Source organism: Staurois parvus, unplaced genomic scaffold (genome assembly GCF_062004578.1).
Source record: "Staurois parvus isolate SC_StPar_1 unplaced genomic scaffold, SC_StPar_1.0 ptg000175l, whole genome shotgun sequence".
NCBI lineage: Eukaryota > Metazoa > Chordata > Amphibia > Anura > Ranidae > Staurois > Staurois parvus.
In genome coordinates, this window is record NW_028317971.1 from 4,516,542 (window position 1) to 4,535,777 (window position 19,236).

At 40.0% G+C, this 19,236-nt stretch overlaps 1 protein-coding gene across 1 annotated transcript in view; it reads left to right on the plus strand.

Moving 5' to 3' along the window:
- PLXNA4 (plexin A4) overlaps nt 1–19,236 on the plus strand; it is a 925,294-nt gene that overhangs the window by 631,507 nt on the left and 274,551 nt on the right. The window contains exon 6 of the mRNA XM_089676880.1: nt 15,913–16,036. Coding sequence (XP_089533006.1) covers nt 15,913–16,036 — 124 coding nt within the window. The remainder of the gene's footprint in view (nt 1–15,912; nt 16,037–19,236) is intronic.

The following is a 19,236-nucleotide window of genomic DNA, read 5'->3' on the forward strand; positions in this document are numbered from 1 at the left end:
TCATCAGAAATGCCACGAGGGGGTTTACATCAACCATAAGAGAGGAACCCATAGGGGTTTATTTACTAAAGCTGGAGAGTGCAAAATCAGACTCACTTCTGCATAGAAACCAATCAGCTTCCAGGTTTCATTGCCAAAGCTTCATTGAACAAGCTGAGGTTAGAAGCTAATTGGTTTCTATGCAGAAGGGAGTCTGATTTTGGACTCTCCAGCTTTAGTAAATAAACCCCATAGTGTCACTGTTTCAAGACAAGTAGTTTGGATCCTGTCACAGGCATAAGTTAACATTCATGCCTGATCCTTTGTGTGCATCTCACATGCAGATAATTTGCTGGTGAACTTCCTCAGCCAACAGTGCCTAAACCCAGAGAAGAGGTTGCTATATTTGTGGGTGTTCTAGGACCTGTTTCAGGTTGAGACCCTAGCCTCCATGCTCTACAACAAACTGGACAGGTTTGCTCTAGTGACAACAGTGATAGCTCTGGTTTAGGGAATGATCTATGCATTTCCTCCCCTGAAATGTCTTCCTCATCTGCTTTGCAGGAGTGAGATGGGGGGCATTCCAGTGCTCCTCATTGCTCCAGACTGCCCCAGGGGGGGACATGGTACATTGATCTGGAAGGACAGTTAATTGACATTCTGTGGTTTGTGTCAGATTGTAAGGACCTTCTGTCTGAAGGACCACTTTACTCTTCTACTTCACGTTCACTGGCTTGGTCTTCTGAGATTTGTTTCTCAGTTTGCAAGGTACCACCTTGCCTGTTTTCATTTTCTAGTTCTTTTAAGTCATTATTCAAGCCTCAAGTAATTTCAGCTAATGGGCGTTTGGTCCGACAGGTGGCTCCTCATGCTACAGACAGTCCCCAGTTTTCTGTTGTCCTTTGTTGCTATGTTGCTCATCCCTCAGCTGAACTGCTTTTGTACAAAAGTGACAGTCTAAGATTTTCTGTGTCCCTCAATGGACAAGAAAGAATATAGATTTTTTTTTGTACATACTGTAAAATCCTATTTTTGGAGTCCATTGAAAGACACTGGTCACTCCCCTCAATTTTTATTTTCATGTCCTCAGTACTTTGCTACATAATGGTGGCAGCCATGGTTTTCCTGATGACTAAATTTTTGGTTGCCAGTGTCCATTTCCCCAATAGAAAGCAGTATAACCTGAGAATTCCATTGTCCCTTTATGGAGTCGAAGAAAATACAGTGGGTACAAAAATAATTTTTTCAATTTATGGAAAAATTAAACAAGAATGCTATTTAGTCACATTTTCACTGAACCAGCCACCTAGGAGAAAGAGAGAGAGAGAGAGAGAGAGAGAGAGAGAGAGAGAGAGAAAGAGAGAGAGAGAGAGAGAGAGAGAGAGAGAGAGAATGTGCATTAATATGGGTGTATTTCAGATATTTCACAAAATCTGTTTTTCTTCAAAAGAATAGGATAGAATAGAATCCAGAATGTGTATCTTTCTTTGGCAGGTCTGCATGTTGTAAAGTAGATATGGTGTAGCTTTGCTTCAGTAGACAAGGTGACTGGGTGACTTGGCATGACCATGTTGCTAGGAACTCGCTTTAACATTCCCATGCACTTTGCTGTTAGCGATACCTCTTTCTTTGTGGGACAAAGTATGAAAGAAAGGTCATACTAAGCAGAGATCTCTAAGCTTGCTTTATTCCCTAGCTGCAACACAACACTATTCCTATTGAAAATGCTTTGCTGAGATCTAAGACTTTGCATTCTGTATGATTTCAGGTCTGATTTGAAATGAACCCACATTGAGCACTGTTATAAATGATGTGTCAGTGCCCCCTTTGGTCAGCACACAAGACTTTCACACAGAGCCAACAGTATTACTTTTCCAAAGATGGTCTGCAGGCGTTCTCATTGTTTGTGACATTTGTGCACAGTATGGGGTTGTTGAAATTAGAAGCCAAGGAATTTTCAGCATAAAGTACACTTTAGAAAAGAAAAACAAAAGTTTAAACCCTTACAAAAATATCTCCCAAATGCTGGGATAATTGTAAAGTCATTGATAGCCAGAACATTATTTATTGTCCAATGTTGAATGACTGAGCTGAAAAGTGAGCTATGCATGCTAATAAGACATAAGTGTTAGCTTTTAAATGAATATGCAGTTACTGGCAAAACACATTTTAAAAATGTTTCCTGCTGATTTTAGAAGAGTGTATACAACACATGCATAGTAAAACATGGAGTGTCAAAATATAGCATGACACATTTTTTAGATTTATTTAAGATCAGCAGTTTGGACTTTGCACAGATTTTTGTAATTAATATTAAAGTATATCTAAAACCCATTAGACAGAGAGTGTAAGTGGTAAAACTGTCTTTTTTATCACTGTTTCTATCCCAACTGGGGACATACACTATCTGTGTTTGTTCTAGTGACTGTTGTCCCTAAATCAGAAATGACATGATATCCATAATTTTACAGTTGTCACCAGAACACGAGGTGAGTGGAAATCTTCCAAAAGGGAAACCTGTTGCATTGACAGCTAAGAGCTGAGTCACACATATGCGGTGCAGATTAAAGCTCAGGTTTCACAGCTAATTGATACAGTAGTTGTTCAGCGGCTCATGTCAGGTTTACATCAGGTTCAGGGCAGGATTAGATCAGGATTTTATACTGTTCACAGTTCCCATAGAAGTCAATAGCCTGTAATCCACACCTGAACGGCACAGCACTGCTCAGAAATCGGACATGACTCTTTTTTAAAAAGCACTGAATCCGCACCGTCAGTGCACTGGACATAAGTGAACAAACACCTTAGGAAGCAATGTTATTTCACGTCATGCAAATTGGATGCGGTTCAAATTCCATCCAATCTGCATATATCTGAACTAAGAGGGGATTTACTCTCACTTTGAAGAGGTTTCCTGTCACTGCCTGTTGTGCCACAGAAAGTGATGGGAAATCTTCCCAGTGGGACACAGACAGCAAAGAAAACCTGCTATTGATTTCACCCATTTCTTACCCTACATTCCAAACAAAAAAAGTTGGCTTTAATATATACTTTGATTATGCACCTAAATACATACATCAAGATGTTAACTGACATTGCCACCTCAGTTAAATATGTATGATAATCCACTCCGTAACTACTGTATGTGTGATGGGTCCCCACAGCAAAAACAATTATAGGCCTCCTGTCTCTCTAATCATCATGGCAAAGGCAATTCCTATGGTAATACAGAATACTATTTGCTTTCATAACAGTCATGTAGAACTGTCCAATCTACAGCCTATGTTCCATTTCAGAGCAGCAAGGCAAAGCTGAGTAGCTGGAAAATAGGTTACAGTGGACAGTGAGCGGCCTGGATCATTGCAACTAATACCCACCCACATTGCTTACTGTGTACTGAAATGTAGCAGTGGAGGTTCTTAGTCCTTGAAGTTTATCATCTCTCCCAACATGGTTCTGAGCTCATCACAGCAGGACTTCCCCTACTCTGGTATACATAATGAACACATGGTGGCTAATTCTAAAGTCCCCCTAAAATTCATTGGATGGATCTTTTCGGTGATGTTGTGGTACAGGAAGGGTGGCATCTACTGTATGTGTGGTAATGGCAAAACAGCATCTGGACGGGATGTACAGTCTGTTTTTTTTTGTACAAGTTGTTACTACTTTGCATAGTAAAGAGATAGGCTACTGTCAGTTAAAGCCCAACTCCAGGAAAAAAAATAATTTAAATAATGCACTGTGCATCAAATGACCTTACTTCTCAGCCTTGATTCCAAGCGCCATCTCCTAATGCATCTTGCAGCGTATTGGATTAAAGTCATGAGCTTTAATCCAATCAAAAGTCATGAGCTCCATGAGCAAAGCTGATTTCCTGCCTTGGGGACCAATAATGTATCCCTACTCATTATCTTCTTGGGCACTTGTCCCCTTGCTGCCTCTGGAGCCTGTGAGAGACAACCTGGCTATTGGAAGTGTTGCCTCTAACAGGAGGTGTCCACATTGTGCAAGCAGTGATGTGGGCATTGGAAGAAGGACTCCACAGAAGAAGAGAGAATGATTGTCACATGACCGTGGCTTCAGTTAAGTAAAATGGGCATATTAAACATATTGCAGTCCAAAATTACTAAGATGTCCACCTATCAAATTTTACTTTACACCTGTCAAAAACCTCAGATTACATCTTTAAAGGTGAGCCTCACAAGGGCTGAGGGCTATCATAACATACATTTTCATCTTGTCCTGCCGATTGTATACACAGATCCCACTTCTATCATTAAATAGTTGTTAATAGGCTATGCTTTCTTTTATAGTGTAAGGCATTATACTGCATAGTCCACAACCATAAAAGATTAAATAATTCAGAAGCACACTGCCTTTTCTGTTTTTAACACTTATATCAGTTAAAAAATGTGCTAAACTTTTTTGGAATTATTCAATAATTCAGGAGCAAACTAAAATGTTCTTTTCTTTTCTTTAAAGAAAAGTTTGGGATATGAAAAAAAAATAAATTTCTCTTACGTGGATGCAGCATAGATCCAATACTGCATCTGTCCACACTGGCTCTACACCAAAAATTGAGCAATTAAAGATCGCTGACCCCTCAGTTCTCAGTCTTCTCTGAGCAAAGAGCTGGTGACTGTTAGTCAGTGTCTTTGTGCTCTTCCCCTCCAGTGCTTTCTGTGGCTGTGCAGGGGGCAGGAACAGCTGGCTCAGGTTCAGAGCAACTTGCTGAGCTAGCTGCCAGTCCAAGCATATGGGTTGATCTCGACATTTAAGTCTGGATCCTTTCTGTGTCTGGACCAGCTGAGTGACGTCAGCTGACAGTAGACTTTGGCTCTCTGTTAGCTGAATACAGATCACAGGAGTGCAGAATGAATCACACTCCTGTGATCCCCAGAAGAAGTAGGGCCAAAAGAGATTTGGACCTACTTCTCCTTTAAAATATATTTTTTGTTAACTTGTTGATTTTTAAAATTGGATTTTTGCAGTTTTTCAACATACAATTAACAGTAAGTATAAGAAAGTAGAACTATACATGCCGTATAGGTTGTACGTATACCATAGAGATAGGTACAGTCGCAGAAACAAATATACGTGCAATCCAAAAAAAAAAATCTGAACAAAACAGAAAAAATAAAATAAAATCAATGCTGATTCAAAATTAAGTGCACCACTCAGGTTTTGGATTGTAGAGTTCAACCTAAATACAAAAAAAAATCAGGGGAAGAGAGAAATAGGGTACTACTTACATAATGTTATTGTTTATACCATTCAGTTCAGCATTTCCAATTTTTAGCAAAGGATGGCCAAGAGGCTGATCTAATAGCTAGTAGTCTTTCATAATGATAATTAAGGCTGACTTGTACTAGAAAAATCTGAGGGGTTAGGAGTACATTCATCTCTCCAGTGTCTAGCGATTACTAATTTGGATGTTATTAGTATGTTAGTAACTACAATACGGTGAACTGTTGGGTATTGATTAATGCCCAGATGTAGAATTGATAGTGCTGGAGCTGGGGGTGAGAATACTCCAGTGATGTTGGCAATGATGCTAAATATTTTCTTATGTCAGCTTTTTGCCATAAAGTTCGTTGCTTAATCGGGTGGTTGAGGCCTCTGGCATTTACTGAAAGGATTTTAAGTCCCATGATGGAGGATCTATATGATTTTGCGACCAACAATTGTGGGGTGTGGGTACCTCAATTTGGCATGTTAGGGATACATGCAAGATGTGCTGTACTGATATGGCATGGGTGAAACAGGACTCAGAGTTATTAGTCCGGGTGTTGCGGTGACTTATAAAATGCACTTGTTGAACCAGCAGAAATACGAGAAAAAGATCATTATGAATGTAGCGTACTGGGTATAATCATCCGTAACTATGAAACCAGAATATACAAACTGTTGAAGCCTATAGTGTAAAGCCTTTAATAAACGTGGTCCAAGATGGAACGGGCAGTGGATACTGCCAATAATCATGGGATTCCAGGTACGGTGACATGTACCTCAGGCACAGGGGAGATTAGATCAACTGACTAGGTAAATAAGTTGTAGGGAGCCTCAGGATTTCTCAGAGGAGGTACTGCATTGACCTTTGATTTGCCAATCAGATTGGATGTGTGTCTGTGGCTGGGAAAGCTGTTGTTTGTCGAAAGCATATTCAAGTGCATATAATATATAATATTCCAGGTCCGCAGGAGATTTAGGCCGTCTTCTAAGGATGCAATCATGTGGTTCGAGCCTTGGTACATAATGTTAAGTGTAGCTGGGTATTTCCATCTATAGACGATTTTATGATTCCTCAATGCCTTCTCAATAGTTGCCAGATTTCTGTGCTGCTGCAAAGTATGTTGGGAGAAATCGGGAAGAATTTGAAGTTTTGCTGTTTGTTCAGGGAGAGCAGCTGTATGACGAAATGCTTCTAAATTTTTTTTCTTTTAATGAAAGAAATGTATTCTTAGCACCACATCTCGAGGAAACTTGGTTGGAAGGAAAGATGGTTTTGGTACTCTGTGTATCTTATCAATAGTAAGATCCGTGGGAGACAGAGACAGAACTACCACTTAAAATAAGTCAGGGGCATAATGAGCTAGTTGTTGTGCCTGAATGGATTCAGGAACCCCACGACCGACGGGAATGGTCTTCAAGATCCGCCACTTTTGCTAGCAGTTTTGAAATGGATTCTTGCTGTTAAGTATGTAAATCTACCAAACCATTGAAAGAGGACTCGTAGTCACTCATCTTAGATTCTACTTGGTGTACCCTGTCACCCAGCTCATCTACGTCAGATCTGCATTGTTGTATACATGTAATCATGTCAGATTGTATGGACAATCACAGAGACATTAGCATGTCCCTTAAGGTCACATCAGAAATCGGTTGTCCATTGGTCAGAAACTGTACTATGGGGTCATTGTTAGATGTAGTGGGTATGGGGTTCTGGGTGTGATTTCTCATCTCCACATTAGATACAGTGTCATCAACCTCTCCAGATTTGCTGCGAGGTCTGGATTTTAGTGGGCTTCTAAAGAGGGAGAAGTAGGGGCAGAGTCTGAGGACACTGACCCTGTGCTTGCAGCTGCATCGTCAGTGTGTCCTTGTACAGCTTCAGTGTGATCTGCTGGAGTGGGCACTAGAGGTCTAGCCAGCGGCAATGAAGAACGTGTCCGGCTACCATTTTGTTGAAGCCTGCAATGCAGGTTATGAAAGTAATTGGAAAGTTTGTGTACCGTCGGCGGGTTTTGATGGCATTTCCCCATGTCGACAGGCACTGTAGGGTCTGGGGAAGCTGGTGAGTCGGGCCAGCAGATGAGTGGTGGGTCTGGGGCTGTATGATCTGGGATATCGCCCCTGTGCAGAGTGCAGCTCTAGCAGAATGCGGCCATGTAACTGAGTGGCCGCCACCCCCCCCCCCCCCCCAGTTTGCTGTTTTGAGGATGCATTAGAGAGATTTGACCTTACATATTTTCGTGATGACAGCAGTTTTACTGGACAGGAAGTAAGAAAAAAATCTGCAAAAGGGATATAATGACATTGACATGGGGTTCTATCCTTCTCCTACTCCACCAAAATTAGCACATTTTTACTTCTCAGAATTCCTGTTACTATGACAGCGTGTCAAGCAGAACAAGATTTAAAGGGACATCTTTTCAGCGAGGATAGAGACAAGAATAAATATATTCTCTCTAGCCTGGGAAGGAAGGGTTACAACCCCTATTAGAAATGTTTTGCTGTCTGTGTCTTCCTATCCACATGATTTTGTGGCCAATTTCCCAATGAGTGAGAAATCACTGCATTGGGGTTAAAGCCAGCAATAGGATTCTAACTCTTTGCCTCTCTGTAAAAATGTTTGAACTGGATTTGGGCTTTAATGTGTTTAATTTGGTTGGGTTTATTTTGCAACATATTATTGTGTGCACAATGGCAATTTGTATTTTCACAGTTGTATTATTACCAGGTGCATAGTTGTCTTAGGTAAAGAGAAAACATGGTATGAGGGTTTCATATGATTTCTGCAGCACATCACTCTCATGTAGCTTAGAAAACCTTTGAAGTGTTCAGTTCATCCAGCACTGGCACACATGGAGAGGTTCTGTTCCTTTGCCTCCCTGTGGGAGGTATTTGTAGATTTTGTTAGCATCAGCTCAAAAAGTAGAAAAATCTTCTGTTTCAAACTGAATTTGTATCTAATATAGACATTTATTTCAAAATTGGGAAAACTGTGGACAGTGGTATTATTTTTTCAATAATGTATTTTTTTAGTCAATGTACTGGTCTTAAGAGATGTGTCAATGGATAATAAAAAGCATGAGTAAAGTGACGTTCCTCATCACTCAATTTACTGGTAGAAAAGCAAATGTGACTTTATTAAATTTTACCATACACATTGCTGCAATAGACAAATCCCCTGATATAGGAAGACTTCTTACTGTGCAGAAGACTTACACAGTATGCAACATTTATCTCTATTTCTTCTGGCAATATTTTAAAATAAATAAAATAAAATAAACACCGCCATTAGCATAGATTAATTGACCAGGGACTCCTAATGAGTTCTACATTTTTGGAGGCATATCCCAATAATGCATTCCTCTGACTTTCTGCTAATTAAATCATATCTGATTGGTAGACTTTCACTTGGTGTCTCTGCTGTGCCAAGCTCCCTTTTCTCTTTGAAAGATCTGATGAGAGCTGGTTTTGTTTTCACAGCTAATAGCTCCCCTGCTGCACTATCGGCATCTGCCTCGGTTTGCAAGAGTTTTATACACTTAACCCAGTGCAGTGAATGTATTGCCTCTGAGAGTTCCCATTAGAAAATGTTACATATTTATAAAATACAGTCAGAAATATGTATTTTTAATTCTTCTAGCGTCAGTGGAAAATTCACTGGCTTGCTGCTTTTCTGTTCCAGTGGATTGACATATGTTCAGTATGTGGATATGTAACAGATAATATTGAACTGATCTTTCTGAGCTGCCCAGCTTTGGTCTGGGCTAAATAGCGCCACAACTATATAAAGTATTTCTGTCCATATATTTGTATGTACCCAAGGTCTTCAAAACTCAACAGAATTTTCATGTTTTTACTATTATCAAAAGATTATGTGAGGTTAAGCAGCCCCTATGAACAACCACCAGCCCACATATACACTTGCTTACAACAACACTAAAAAACACCAGATTGCTAGTCTGGGTGTTAGAGTAGCTCATCCATTGGCATGTTAATTTCATTTGGCATGATAAGACACACTTTGAACTGAGAAGTACAGTGTATGTGGTGAATCATATTTAAAAAGACACCCATTACTTTTATTGTACAAAGCTATTATGGCATGCCTGTGGTGAAAAGGGGCAATACACCCAAACAATGCAAGTTCCCTGAAGTGTTACTAAACCCACAACAGTAAAATCAGTCTGTATATGCAGTAAAGCTTGCTTGCTATACTCACTGTGGAACCTAAGGGGTCAATCCTCTGCATTGTGTTAAAAGGCTGTTTGATCCTGTCCTCCCCATCTTTTACTGTTCCCAGTCCATATGTCATAGTACGGAGCAGCAGTGGCAAGTCTGCACATGCTATGTTTGGTGTGTTGTGCTAGAGAGGTTTTTTTTTTTTTGGGGGGGGGGTGCTTGTGATCAGCACAGGGCCAATCAGTGCTGTGCAGACAGAAGGTCAGGGGTCATGCAGCCTCATATGATGGTCAGAGGAGAATGAAAACTCCTTCTACAAGATTAACTAGTATTCAGTCGGACACTGATAAAAGTCACAAAACTGCTGTATACTGCTGATGAGAAAAGTTTTTTTGCAGTTTATATTTACTGAAATAATAGCATTTCCATGCTCTGTGTACTGTGGAAAACCAGATATAGTGAATTCAGGGTCAGGGGTTCAGTAACACTTTAAGGACACCTATGTCCAGACTATGGATATTGAAGTATTTACATATCCTTAACAAGCAATAAAAACACTCCTTAGTGACCTCTCTAGCTGCAAGTGTGGTGGAGAATATAATTCTCAAAAATCACAACAGTTACAATAATGTTGGGTTTCTAATATGTTACAGCAGCTGGCCTTTTTTACATTAGAAGGTTAGAGGCTGAAAGTCCCTGCTGCCGGAGAAAGTAAGGTGGAGTGGTGTGTGATTTCAGTGCCCTTGACTTTGAAAATGAATTTCTCCACAGTGCCTGCAACTTCATCGATCACCAAGGGCTTTTTATTTTTAAAGTGGTCTTTTACTATTTTAGGAACATATAAATACTTTGCTGTCCATAGCCTATGCATAGGTGCACTTTAAATGGGCCTTGCATCAACAGTTGCAGCCTATAGCCCCAAACTCAGCACTATTATTTTTTGCTGTCTTATTATCGGGCATTAGTAAATCACATAGCTTATTACTGAATATTAGTAAATAAATGGCACATTGCTGAACACAGAACTAGAGCATTTCAACATCTATACTTACAGCGGTTGTAAAGTGTCTTTAAAAAAAAATGGTCCTCCTGCAGGTTAATGTCTAATGTGCTAATATGCATGCTAGCACATTATGACGTACTTACCTGAAAAGTGGATTCCTACAGCAGTACATGGTCACTGCTGACAGGGGCTCCATCTTCACCCAGTCTTCCTTCCGGGCTGTGCTGCAAAGACGTAGCTCCCACATATGTACGGGGGAGTCATGACCAGGGCACAGCAGTCTGAATGGGTGGCACACTCGAGTGTGCCATCCATTTAGAGCGCCGGTAATGTCACCAGCAGCTACAAATGTGAATATCTCCTAATCAGTGTACATTTAGGAGATATTCACTGTACCTACAGGTAAGCCTTATTATAGGCTTACTTGTATGATCAAGTGATAAAGTGGACTTTACAACCACCTTAACGTCTTTCTGTGTTTGTATTTACTGTATTATTTTTTTCAGATTTCTGTTGCAGACTAATATTCACTAAATGCCTTAGAGCCCACACAGTAGAGCAGTCCTAGTAAGTCAGTTAAGGGTCTACAGTATGTACTGGAAACAATAGAAAAGAAAGAGGTCACACCAACCTGGTGCATTATCCAAGAGATTTTAATGTAAGAAACCAGTAAAAATCTACTCACAAATATAGAAGTAAAACTCGCTCATCAAGCCACTCGTCCATGGCCAAATGTGGATGATCTCCAAAGCACAGAGGGACTGCTCGTTGGTCCCTGAAGGCTGATGCATTTCGAAGGAATACCCTTCTTCCTCAGAGTTTAGTGCCATGTGATCACTTTACCAGCTAAATACTCTTCACTACCTAATGAGAACCATGAGTTCTTCCCCCTTTGTTCCCTCCCATGGGAGGAGATTAGCAATTGCTGGATGCGTCTGTTAACAACAATAATATCAATATTAATAAGGGAAAATTCCATTATCTAGCGTTATACATTACCCTTCCAGAGATGTTGTAAGGTACAGGCAACTGATTGTTTTGGGGCTGAAGGTAAATCACCATGACCATGTTTAATTTCCATTGCTGGTGGCTATAAGCATGTTGGAAAGCACGCCACTGTCAAACACAAGAAGTGCAGACCAGAAATGCATTCCTGCCAGCACTTATGGTCCGCTGTGACATCACGTCTGGTCTCTCTTGAAGCAGAATGCCTAGGGATGGTAGCCTAATAAAAATAATAATAATAAAAACCATGATGATAACATAAGGAAAAGGGCTACTACTTGCACTGAGGGTAGTCCGCCTCTAAAATTGTGAAAAATATCTCAAGCTCAAAACTTTTTTTCTGAATGAATAAATATGTGTATGTACTATATTGCCAAAAGTATTGGGATGCCTGCCTTTAAACACACATGAACTTTAATGGCAACCCGGTTTTACTTTGTAGAGTTCAATATTGAGTTGTCCCACCCTTTGCAGCTATAACAGCTTCAATTCTTCTGGGAAGGCTGTCCACAGGGTTTAGGAGTGTGTCTATGGGAATGTTTGACCATTCTTCCAGAAGCGCATTTGTGAGGTCAGGCACTGATGTCGGATGAGAAAGCCTGGATCGCAGTCTCCGTTTTAATTCATCCCAAAGGTGTTCTATCAGGTTGAGGTCAGGAATCTGTGCAGGCCAGTCAAGTTCCTCCACTCCGAACTCACTCATCCATGTCGGGCAAGTACCGTTCTCCTGGCAACCACCGAGCCCAGACATGTCCATCGGATTGCCAGACAGAGAAGCGTGATTCGTCATCTAGAGAACACGTCTCCACTGCTCTAGAATCCAGTAGTGTTGTGCTTTACACCACTGCATACAAATTTGCATTGCACTTGATGATGTACGGCTTGGATGCAGCTGCTCGGACATGGAAACCCATTCCATGAAGCTCTCTTTGTTGTTGTACTAATCTAAAGGCCACATGAAGTTTGGAGGTCTTTAGCTATTGACTCTGCAGACAATTGGTGACTTCTGCACACTATGCACTTCAGCATACCCTGACCCTGCTCTGTCATTTTATGTGGCCTACCACTTCATGGCTGAGTTGCTGTTATTCCCAGTTGCTTCCACTTTGTTATAATACCACTAACAGTTGACCGTGGAATATTTAGTAGCAAGGACATTTCATGGATGCACAGGTGGCAACCTATCATAGTACATCAAATGAAAAATGCAGCGCAGCAATATAAACTCAAATGGTGCTCATAATACAAACATGCATAAATGAATAGTGAAAACTAAATTGTATATGTGACAATAAATATGTGCTACACCCAATGTATTCTTAATGCATACACATAAATCACCATAAACTTGCACATATGAGTGCTGAAATTAATATAGGTATAAAAACCAAATAAATTGTATTTAATATTGAACTGTCCCTTTAAATCTCAGAAATCTTCATGTGTGTTTGTGCGGTGTGTCTCCTATATATTGTGCTCCAAATACACCAGCAACAAAAATCTCCAAACAATGGTGAACCATCCCTTTAAATCCGAGGTACTCCAAGTGAATCAGTGTAATCAGACTACTGCATACACGTGTACAGTGCTCCTGTGTCAACCTTTAGTGTACATCCACCTCCAACACACTATTGAATGGGCAAAGATACCTCAAACAAGACTCTTGGCTGGCTACAAAAAGCGTTTACAAGCTGTGATACTTGCCAAAGGGGGCAGTACAAGATATTAACACTGCAGGGTGCCCAAACTTTTGCAGATGCCATTTTTTTTGTTTTCTGTTATTTTGAAAGTGTAAATGATGGAAATAAAATCTAACTTTTGTTGACATATTATAAGAATGTCTAATCTGTAATTTGATGCCTTTTGGAGATTTTTCCATCTTTCCTTGGCTTCTTTATGCACATTAATACAAATTTTTAGCTGGGGTGCCCAAACTTTCGATCCCCACTGTAGATCTTCACCACCGTCAGCACTTTAAACTCTCCAGAACGCTCCACAAACATAGGAAACAATACACCATATAGTGTAATATTGCCAGGTAAAAAACAAGCTTTATTAAAATGCTCAAAGCAAACTCACATTTAAAAGTGTCCACCTGGGACACTACAGGGTAAAACTCACTATACAGTATGTACAGGAATCTCTTTTCCAAAATGGTGGCACATGCACTTCCGGTTTGTATTTTGACATCATTGGCGTACCCTACGCGTTACGTCACGTCATGTAACTTCATCAGGAGTAGCCGATTGGATGTCAAGCCTTCCATATATACCTATACACTAATTGTGATGCATAACATCTGAGTCTGTGCCATTTTCTTGTAGACCTGTGTATAGATATAATGCTCCGATCTCACTTTGCTAGGGGGATTATTATGACTACACCCGGAGCGAGCACAGGGGGATCATTCCCTTTATACATATCACAGTACCATGGTTGAATTCACTGAGCTCCTGAGAGAGACCCATTCTTTCACAAATGTTTGTAGGAGCATTCTGAATGCCTAGGTGCTTGATTTTATACACCTGTGTCCATGGAGGTGATTGGAACACCTGAATCCAATGATTTGGAGGGATGCCCCAATACTTTTGGCAGTATATATAGGCCAGGACTCCCAAGTGATTATCCGTCCATCTACTTGGCTATCGCATTTATACGCAGGAGACTCTTTCTTGTTTTAAGGACCTATGTACACAGGCTTTTCAAAACTGCCATACTACAATGCTAAGGGTAGCCATGATCTCTGGCTACTGTCCTGTTCTTACTCAGCAACAACTGTGAGCCCTGCAGGCAATCAGAATGGAGTTACCAAATTATCTTCAAGTGATGTAATACTTTTGTATCTTCATTTATTTATGTTATGTAACACATATATGATAAGCTGTGTTAACCACTTGCCGCCCTGCCACTGTAGAAATACGGTGGCAGGGCAGCACGGGCAGGCAAAACCACGTTTTAAAACATGTGTTTTGTAAACAGGTAGGGGGCACGCGTGAGGCGCACCGCCGCCCTACCTGTCCCGCCGATCACAGCCGCGGGTGTCAGTCGCCAGGTCACAGCCGGTCCTTATCGGCTATCTCCCGGCGATCGGCGGCAAATCAGTGACAGAGAGCACAGCTGCAGTAGCTGTGCTTTCTGTCACTTCCCTGACAGCTCGAGGACAAGCTGATTGGGACAGAAGAGTTTCACTCTCCCGATCAGCTGTGTCCCCTGCAGTACACACCCCCGCCCCCTAGTAAAACACTCCCCCTCACACAGATAACCCTTCCCTGCAAAATAAACTTAACCCCTTCCTCCCCAGTGCCATTAGTAAAGTGTCAGTTTTTTTTTTTGCACTGATCACTGTATTGGTGTCACTGGGGATGTCAGTGACCCCAAGTCAGTACCCCCCCCAGTGTCAGAATGTCCGCCGCAGTCCCGCCATAAGTCGCTGATCACCGCCATAAGTCCCTGATCGCCGCCATAAGTCGCTGATCGCTGCCATTATTAGTATAAAAAAAAACTAAAAATCCCAGTATCTTTCCCGCCATTTGTAAATGCTATAACATTCACGTAAACCAAATAATTTACACGTATTGGGTTTTTTTTTTAGCAAAGACATGTCGCAGAATGCATTTTGGCAGAAATTTATGACTAAATTTGATTTTTACATTTTTTTTTACTGGACATGTTTTATAGCAAAAAGTCCAAAATATTGTTTTTTTCCTCAAAATTGTCAGCCTTTTTTTTTATAGCGCAAAAAATAAAAACCACACAGGCGATCAAATACCACCGAAAGAAAGCTCAATTTGTGGGAAAAAAAAGGATGTAAATTTCATTTATGTACCGTATTGCATGACCGCGCAATTGTCCGTTAAACTAGCGCAGCGCTGTATAGCAAAAAAATGGCGTAAATTGCAGTATCTATACCATAGTTTGTAGACTTTCACACAAAGCAATCAATATACACTTATTGGGATTTTTTTTACCAAAAACATGGAGCAGAATACATTTTGGCCTAAATTTATAACCAACTTTGAGTTTACTATATATTTTTTATAGCTGAAAGTAAAAAATATTGTTTTTCTTCCAAATTTTTGGCCTTTTTTTGTTTATAGCGTGAAAAATAAATATCGCACAGGTGATCAAATACCACCGAAAGAAAGCTCTATTTGTGTGACAAAAAGGACGTAAATTTTGTTTGGGTGCAGCATTGCATGACCGCGCAATTATCAGTTGAATTAGTGCAGCGCCGAGTAGCAAAAAGAGGCCTGGTCATTAAGGGGGGTAAATCCTCTGGAGGTCAAGTGGTTAATGCAGTTTATGCAATTGAGAGGAAAACATTATACTGTATATGTGGCATTTAATAAACAGTATATTTGGGCTTCATTTTGGTGAATTAATGTAGTCTAATTTCTGGGCCAATGCATATTTGGACTTGTAGTTCTACAACATGTGACATAACCTTTTGCAATTTTTGGATAGATTGAGGTAGGCTATCATAGATAACTTGTGTGTTTTGTTCTGTATTTCAGATGTACAAGAAAAGAGAGATGTGAGCGTTCTCATGAGGCTCGAAGATTTGCGTCAGAGATGAAGCAATGTGTCAGATTGACCGTCCATCCTAACAATATCTCTGTCTCTCAGTATAATGTGCTGGTAAGAATCCTCTTAGTCTTTAGAAAGGCATACAGCGGTTTTTGTATCTTTCCTAGATACAGTGTGTTATACATGTACCAACAAAGAAACCTAACAACAAAGCAAATGGAAAATTCTATAGCTAAAGGTTCAAGCCCATTAATTTAATAAATGTAATCATTTCCCCAAATTCATTATCATTTCCATTATTAATGTGGAAAAACTGATCTATGTTGAATCATAGAATTTACACTTGTAGAGTTATCTTTGCAAGAACAAAAGCAATTTGCTGGTGGATTTGCGTTACAGCCAAACAATTGCTTCTGAATTGAATCTGCAGGAAGAGAGACCTATTATCCTGTGTATTAGGCCCCAGTGCAGGTTAGAAATTGAGGAAAGCCTCATGGGGGTTAAGCCATTCACAGGGAACAGAAAGCAGTGTAGGGTTCACATCAATTCATTACTATCGGACAGGGAGAACTGCACCTGCATTTAAATGATTGGCCGCTTTTACACTGCTGTGTGGCAGAATTATTTTGGACAAGCTGAAATGCATTAAAACTTTATTTACCTTTATATTGATAAATTGGATATGAAGTTAATATATCATACAGAAATATATTATGATATGTTTCTGTTTCTCAAATCATTACAAATACTTTTTCTACTGTCCTAGACCAAAGGCAAGCTGCTCTACTTTTGTTTAGCCTGTAACACATTGCTGGTATTTGACACCACTTAAAATCAATAAGAATGCTGTCAGTTATAAATAATTACTGCAGAACACCTTGGTACACTGAAAATAACTGCATACATCTCCGGTAAACATATATGAGGAGAATTGTTCACTAAAAGTATAAATTCTATACTTTGATAATGCAATTGTGCTGCATTTGCTGGAGCCCTTAATCCAGCATATCTATCCCATGTAGAAGTATTTAGTAAACATAAAACTCACTGCAAATACGGAGCAGACAGAAGCATAAAAATACTGAAGCCATTTTTCCCTGGGTATATTGTGCAATAACTGAAATTGCTGGTATATAAAGATTGATGGTTGTATTCACAATTCCTAAGTATTATGTTGAAGTACGCATGTGATTATTTAATAGTGCAAAGGGAAAAGTGTGATGGCCGATAGAAACTAAGCTTCAATCAGCTTGGACTGTTCTAAATGCTCTAAATGGAGTAAAGAAGAATATTACATAATCCCTATCACGTACTTCACATTGCCATCAATATTGTTCTTTACATCCCCTTTTTATAAAATTGTTGTGATCTCACTAGTTATATTGGGAAAAAATATAATGTATGCTCATGGGCACTTTAATATATACATGTATAGCTTTGTGCGTAACAGAGGTAGCAATTGGGAAACCTCTGATATGTATTTTTTGTGTACAGACATGTATTGTGCTCTGCCATACACTGACCAATACATTGTTGTTGATGCATTTGTTGCAGGTTAAATACTGGCCAGTATATACAGTTATCTAAACTGACATCTTTAAAGCATTAGTAAACTTTGGAAAAAAAAAACCCATGGGCCTAAGGTGGTTTGAGCCATAATGTGCCAGTATGCACCACATACAGTACTAGCACTTTATCCTAAAACAAAGCCCTCCAGTGGTGCACTGTCACTGCTGTCAGGGCTTCCATCTTCACCCATTCTTCTTTCCGGTTTTGTGGGCTGTAGCTGCTTGAGTGGCCCATGACGTCACTCATACAGGTGAGTAGAGAAGTCTCACGGCCATGGCACAGAGTTCTGAAGGGATAGCATGAGTATGCCGTCCCTTCAGAGCGTATGTGGCAGTGACGTCACTGGCTGTATCCCATGTGAATATCTCCTGAACACTGCAAGTTTAGGAGATATTCATTGTAACTTATTATAGGCTTACCTGTAGGTACAAGGTCAAAAGTAGAGTTTACTACCACTTTAATAAAATGTCAGAATCCGTAGGTGCCTGTACTTCAAGAGATTGCACATCATGTTAACCACTTTACCGCCGCCCTATAGTAGAAATACTGCTACAGGGCAGCAGGGATGCGCAGAATCACGTATTTATGCCCTACCCACAACGCCATTCACAGCCTCGGCCGTCAAACACCAGGTCCTGGCCGTTGATTACTCGCCGGCACCCGGTGATCGTTGAGTAATACCGACGGGGGGAGAGAACTGTATGTAAGCAATACAGTTCTCTCCCTGTCGACTCCAACAGACTGCTTTGTATGGCTCTGCGTAGCAGAGCCATACAGAGCAGTGTGCTTACAGTGTAAAGCACACGCACAGCCCCATAGTAAAACATACACAACACATAGTTAACCCTTTGATCACCCCAGATGTTAAACCCTTCCTGCCCAGTGTCATTAGTAGAGTGTCTGTGCTTTTTATTAGCACTGATCACTGTATTTGTGTCACTGGTGATGTCAGTGACACCAAGTCAGTTCCCCCCAGTGTCAGAATGCCCGCTGCAGTCCCGCAATAAGTCGCTGCCATTACTAGTATACATTTTTTTTTTAAATCCCAGTAGATATATACCACCATTTGTAAACGCTATAACTTTCATGTAAACCAATTAATTTACACGTATTTGGATTTTTTATTAGCACAGACATGTAGCTGAATACATTTTGCCCTAAATTTATGATGAAATGGGATTTTTACATTTTTTTATTGGACATGTTTAATAGGAATAAGTGAAAAATATTGTTTTTTTCTCAAAATTTGTTTATAGCACAAAAAAAATTTAAAAACGCACAGGCGATCAAATGCCATTGAAAGAAAGCTCTATTTGTGAGAAAAAAGGACGTAAATTTAATTTAGGTGCTGTGTTGCATGACCGTGCAATTGTCAGTTAAAATAACGCAGCACTGTAACTCAAAAAATGTCCTAATCAGGAAGGGGAGTAAATCATCTGGAGGGCAAGTAAATAAAAGCTTTATTAATGCTGACATTATATTTCAAATGATGTACTGACAGGTTTACAACCTATAGAAAAGAATTTAACATCATGTTAAAGTGTATCAGAATCCAAAACCTTTTTGTAGTTTTGGATAGAGCAGTGAGGGGTTATAACTCCTGTCAGGTTTGTATTGTTGTCTTTACTCCTGCTTTAGAGATTCACTCTCCTCATTTATAATGAAGACCAGGACTGAAAGTGAGGAAAAATCCAAAATTTGACATTGTCACTAAAACAGTCTTCCAAAGGGGATGCTATTTA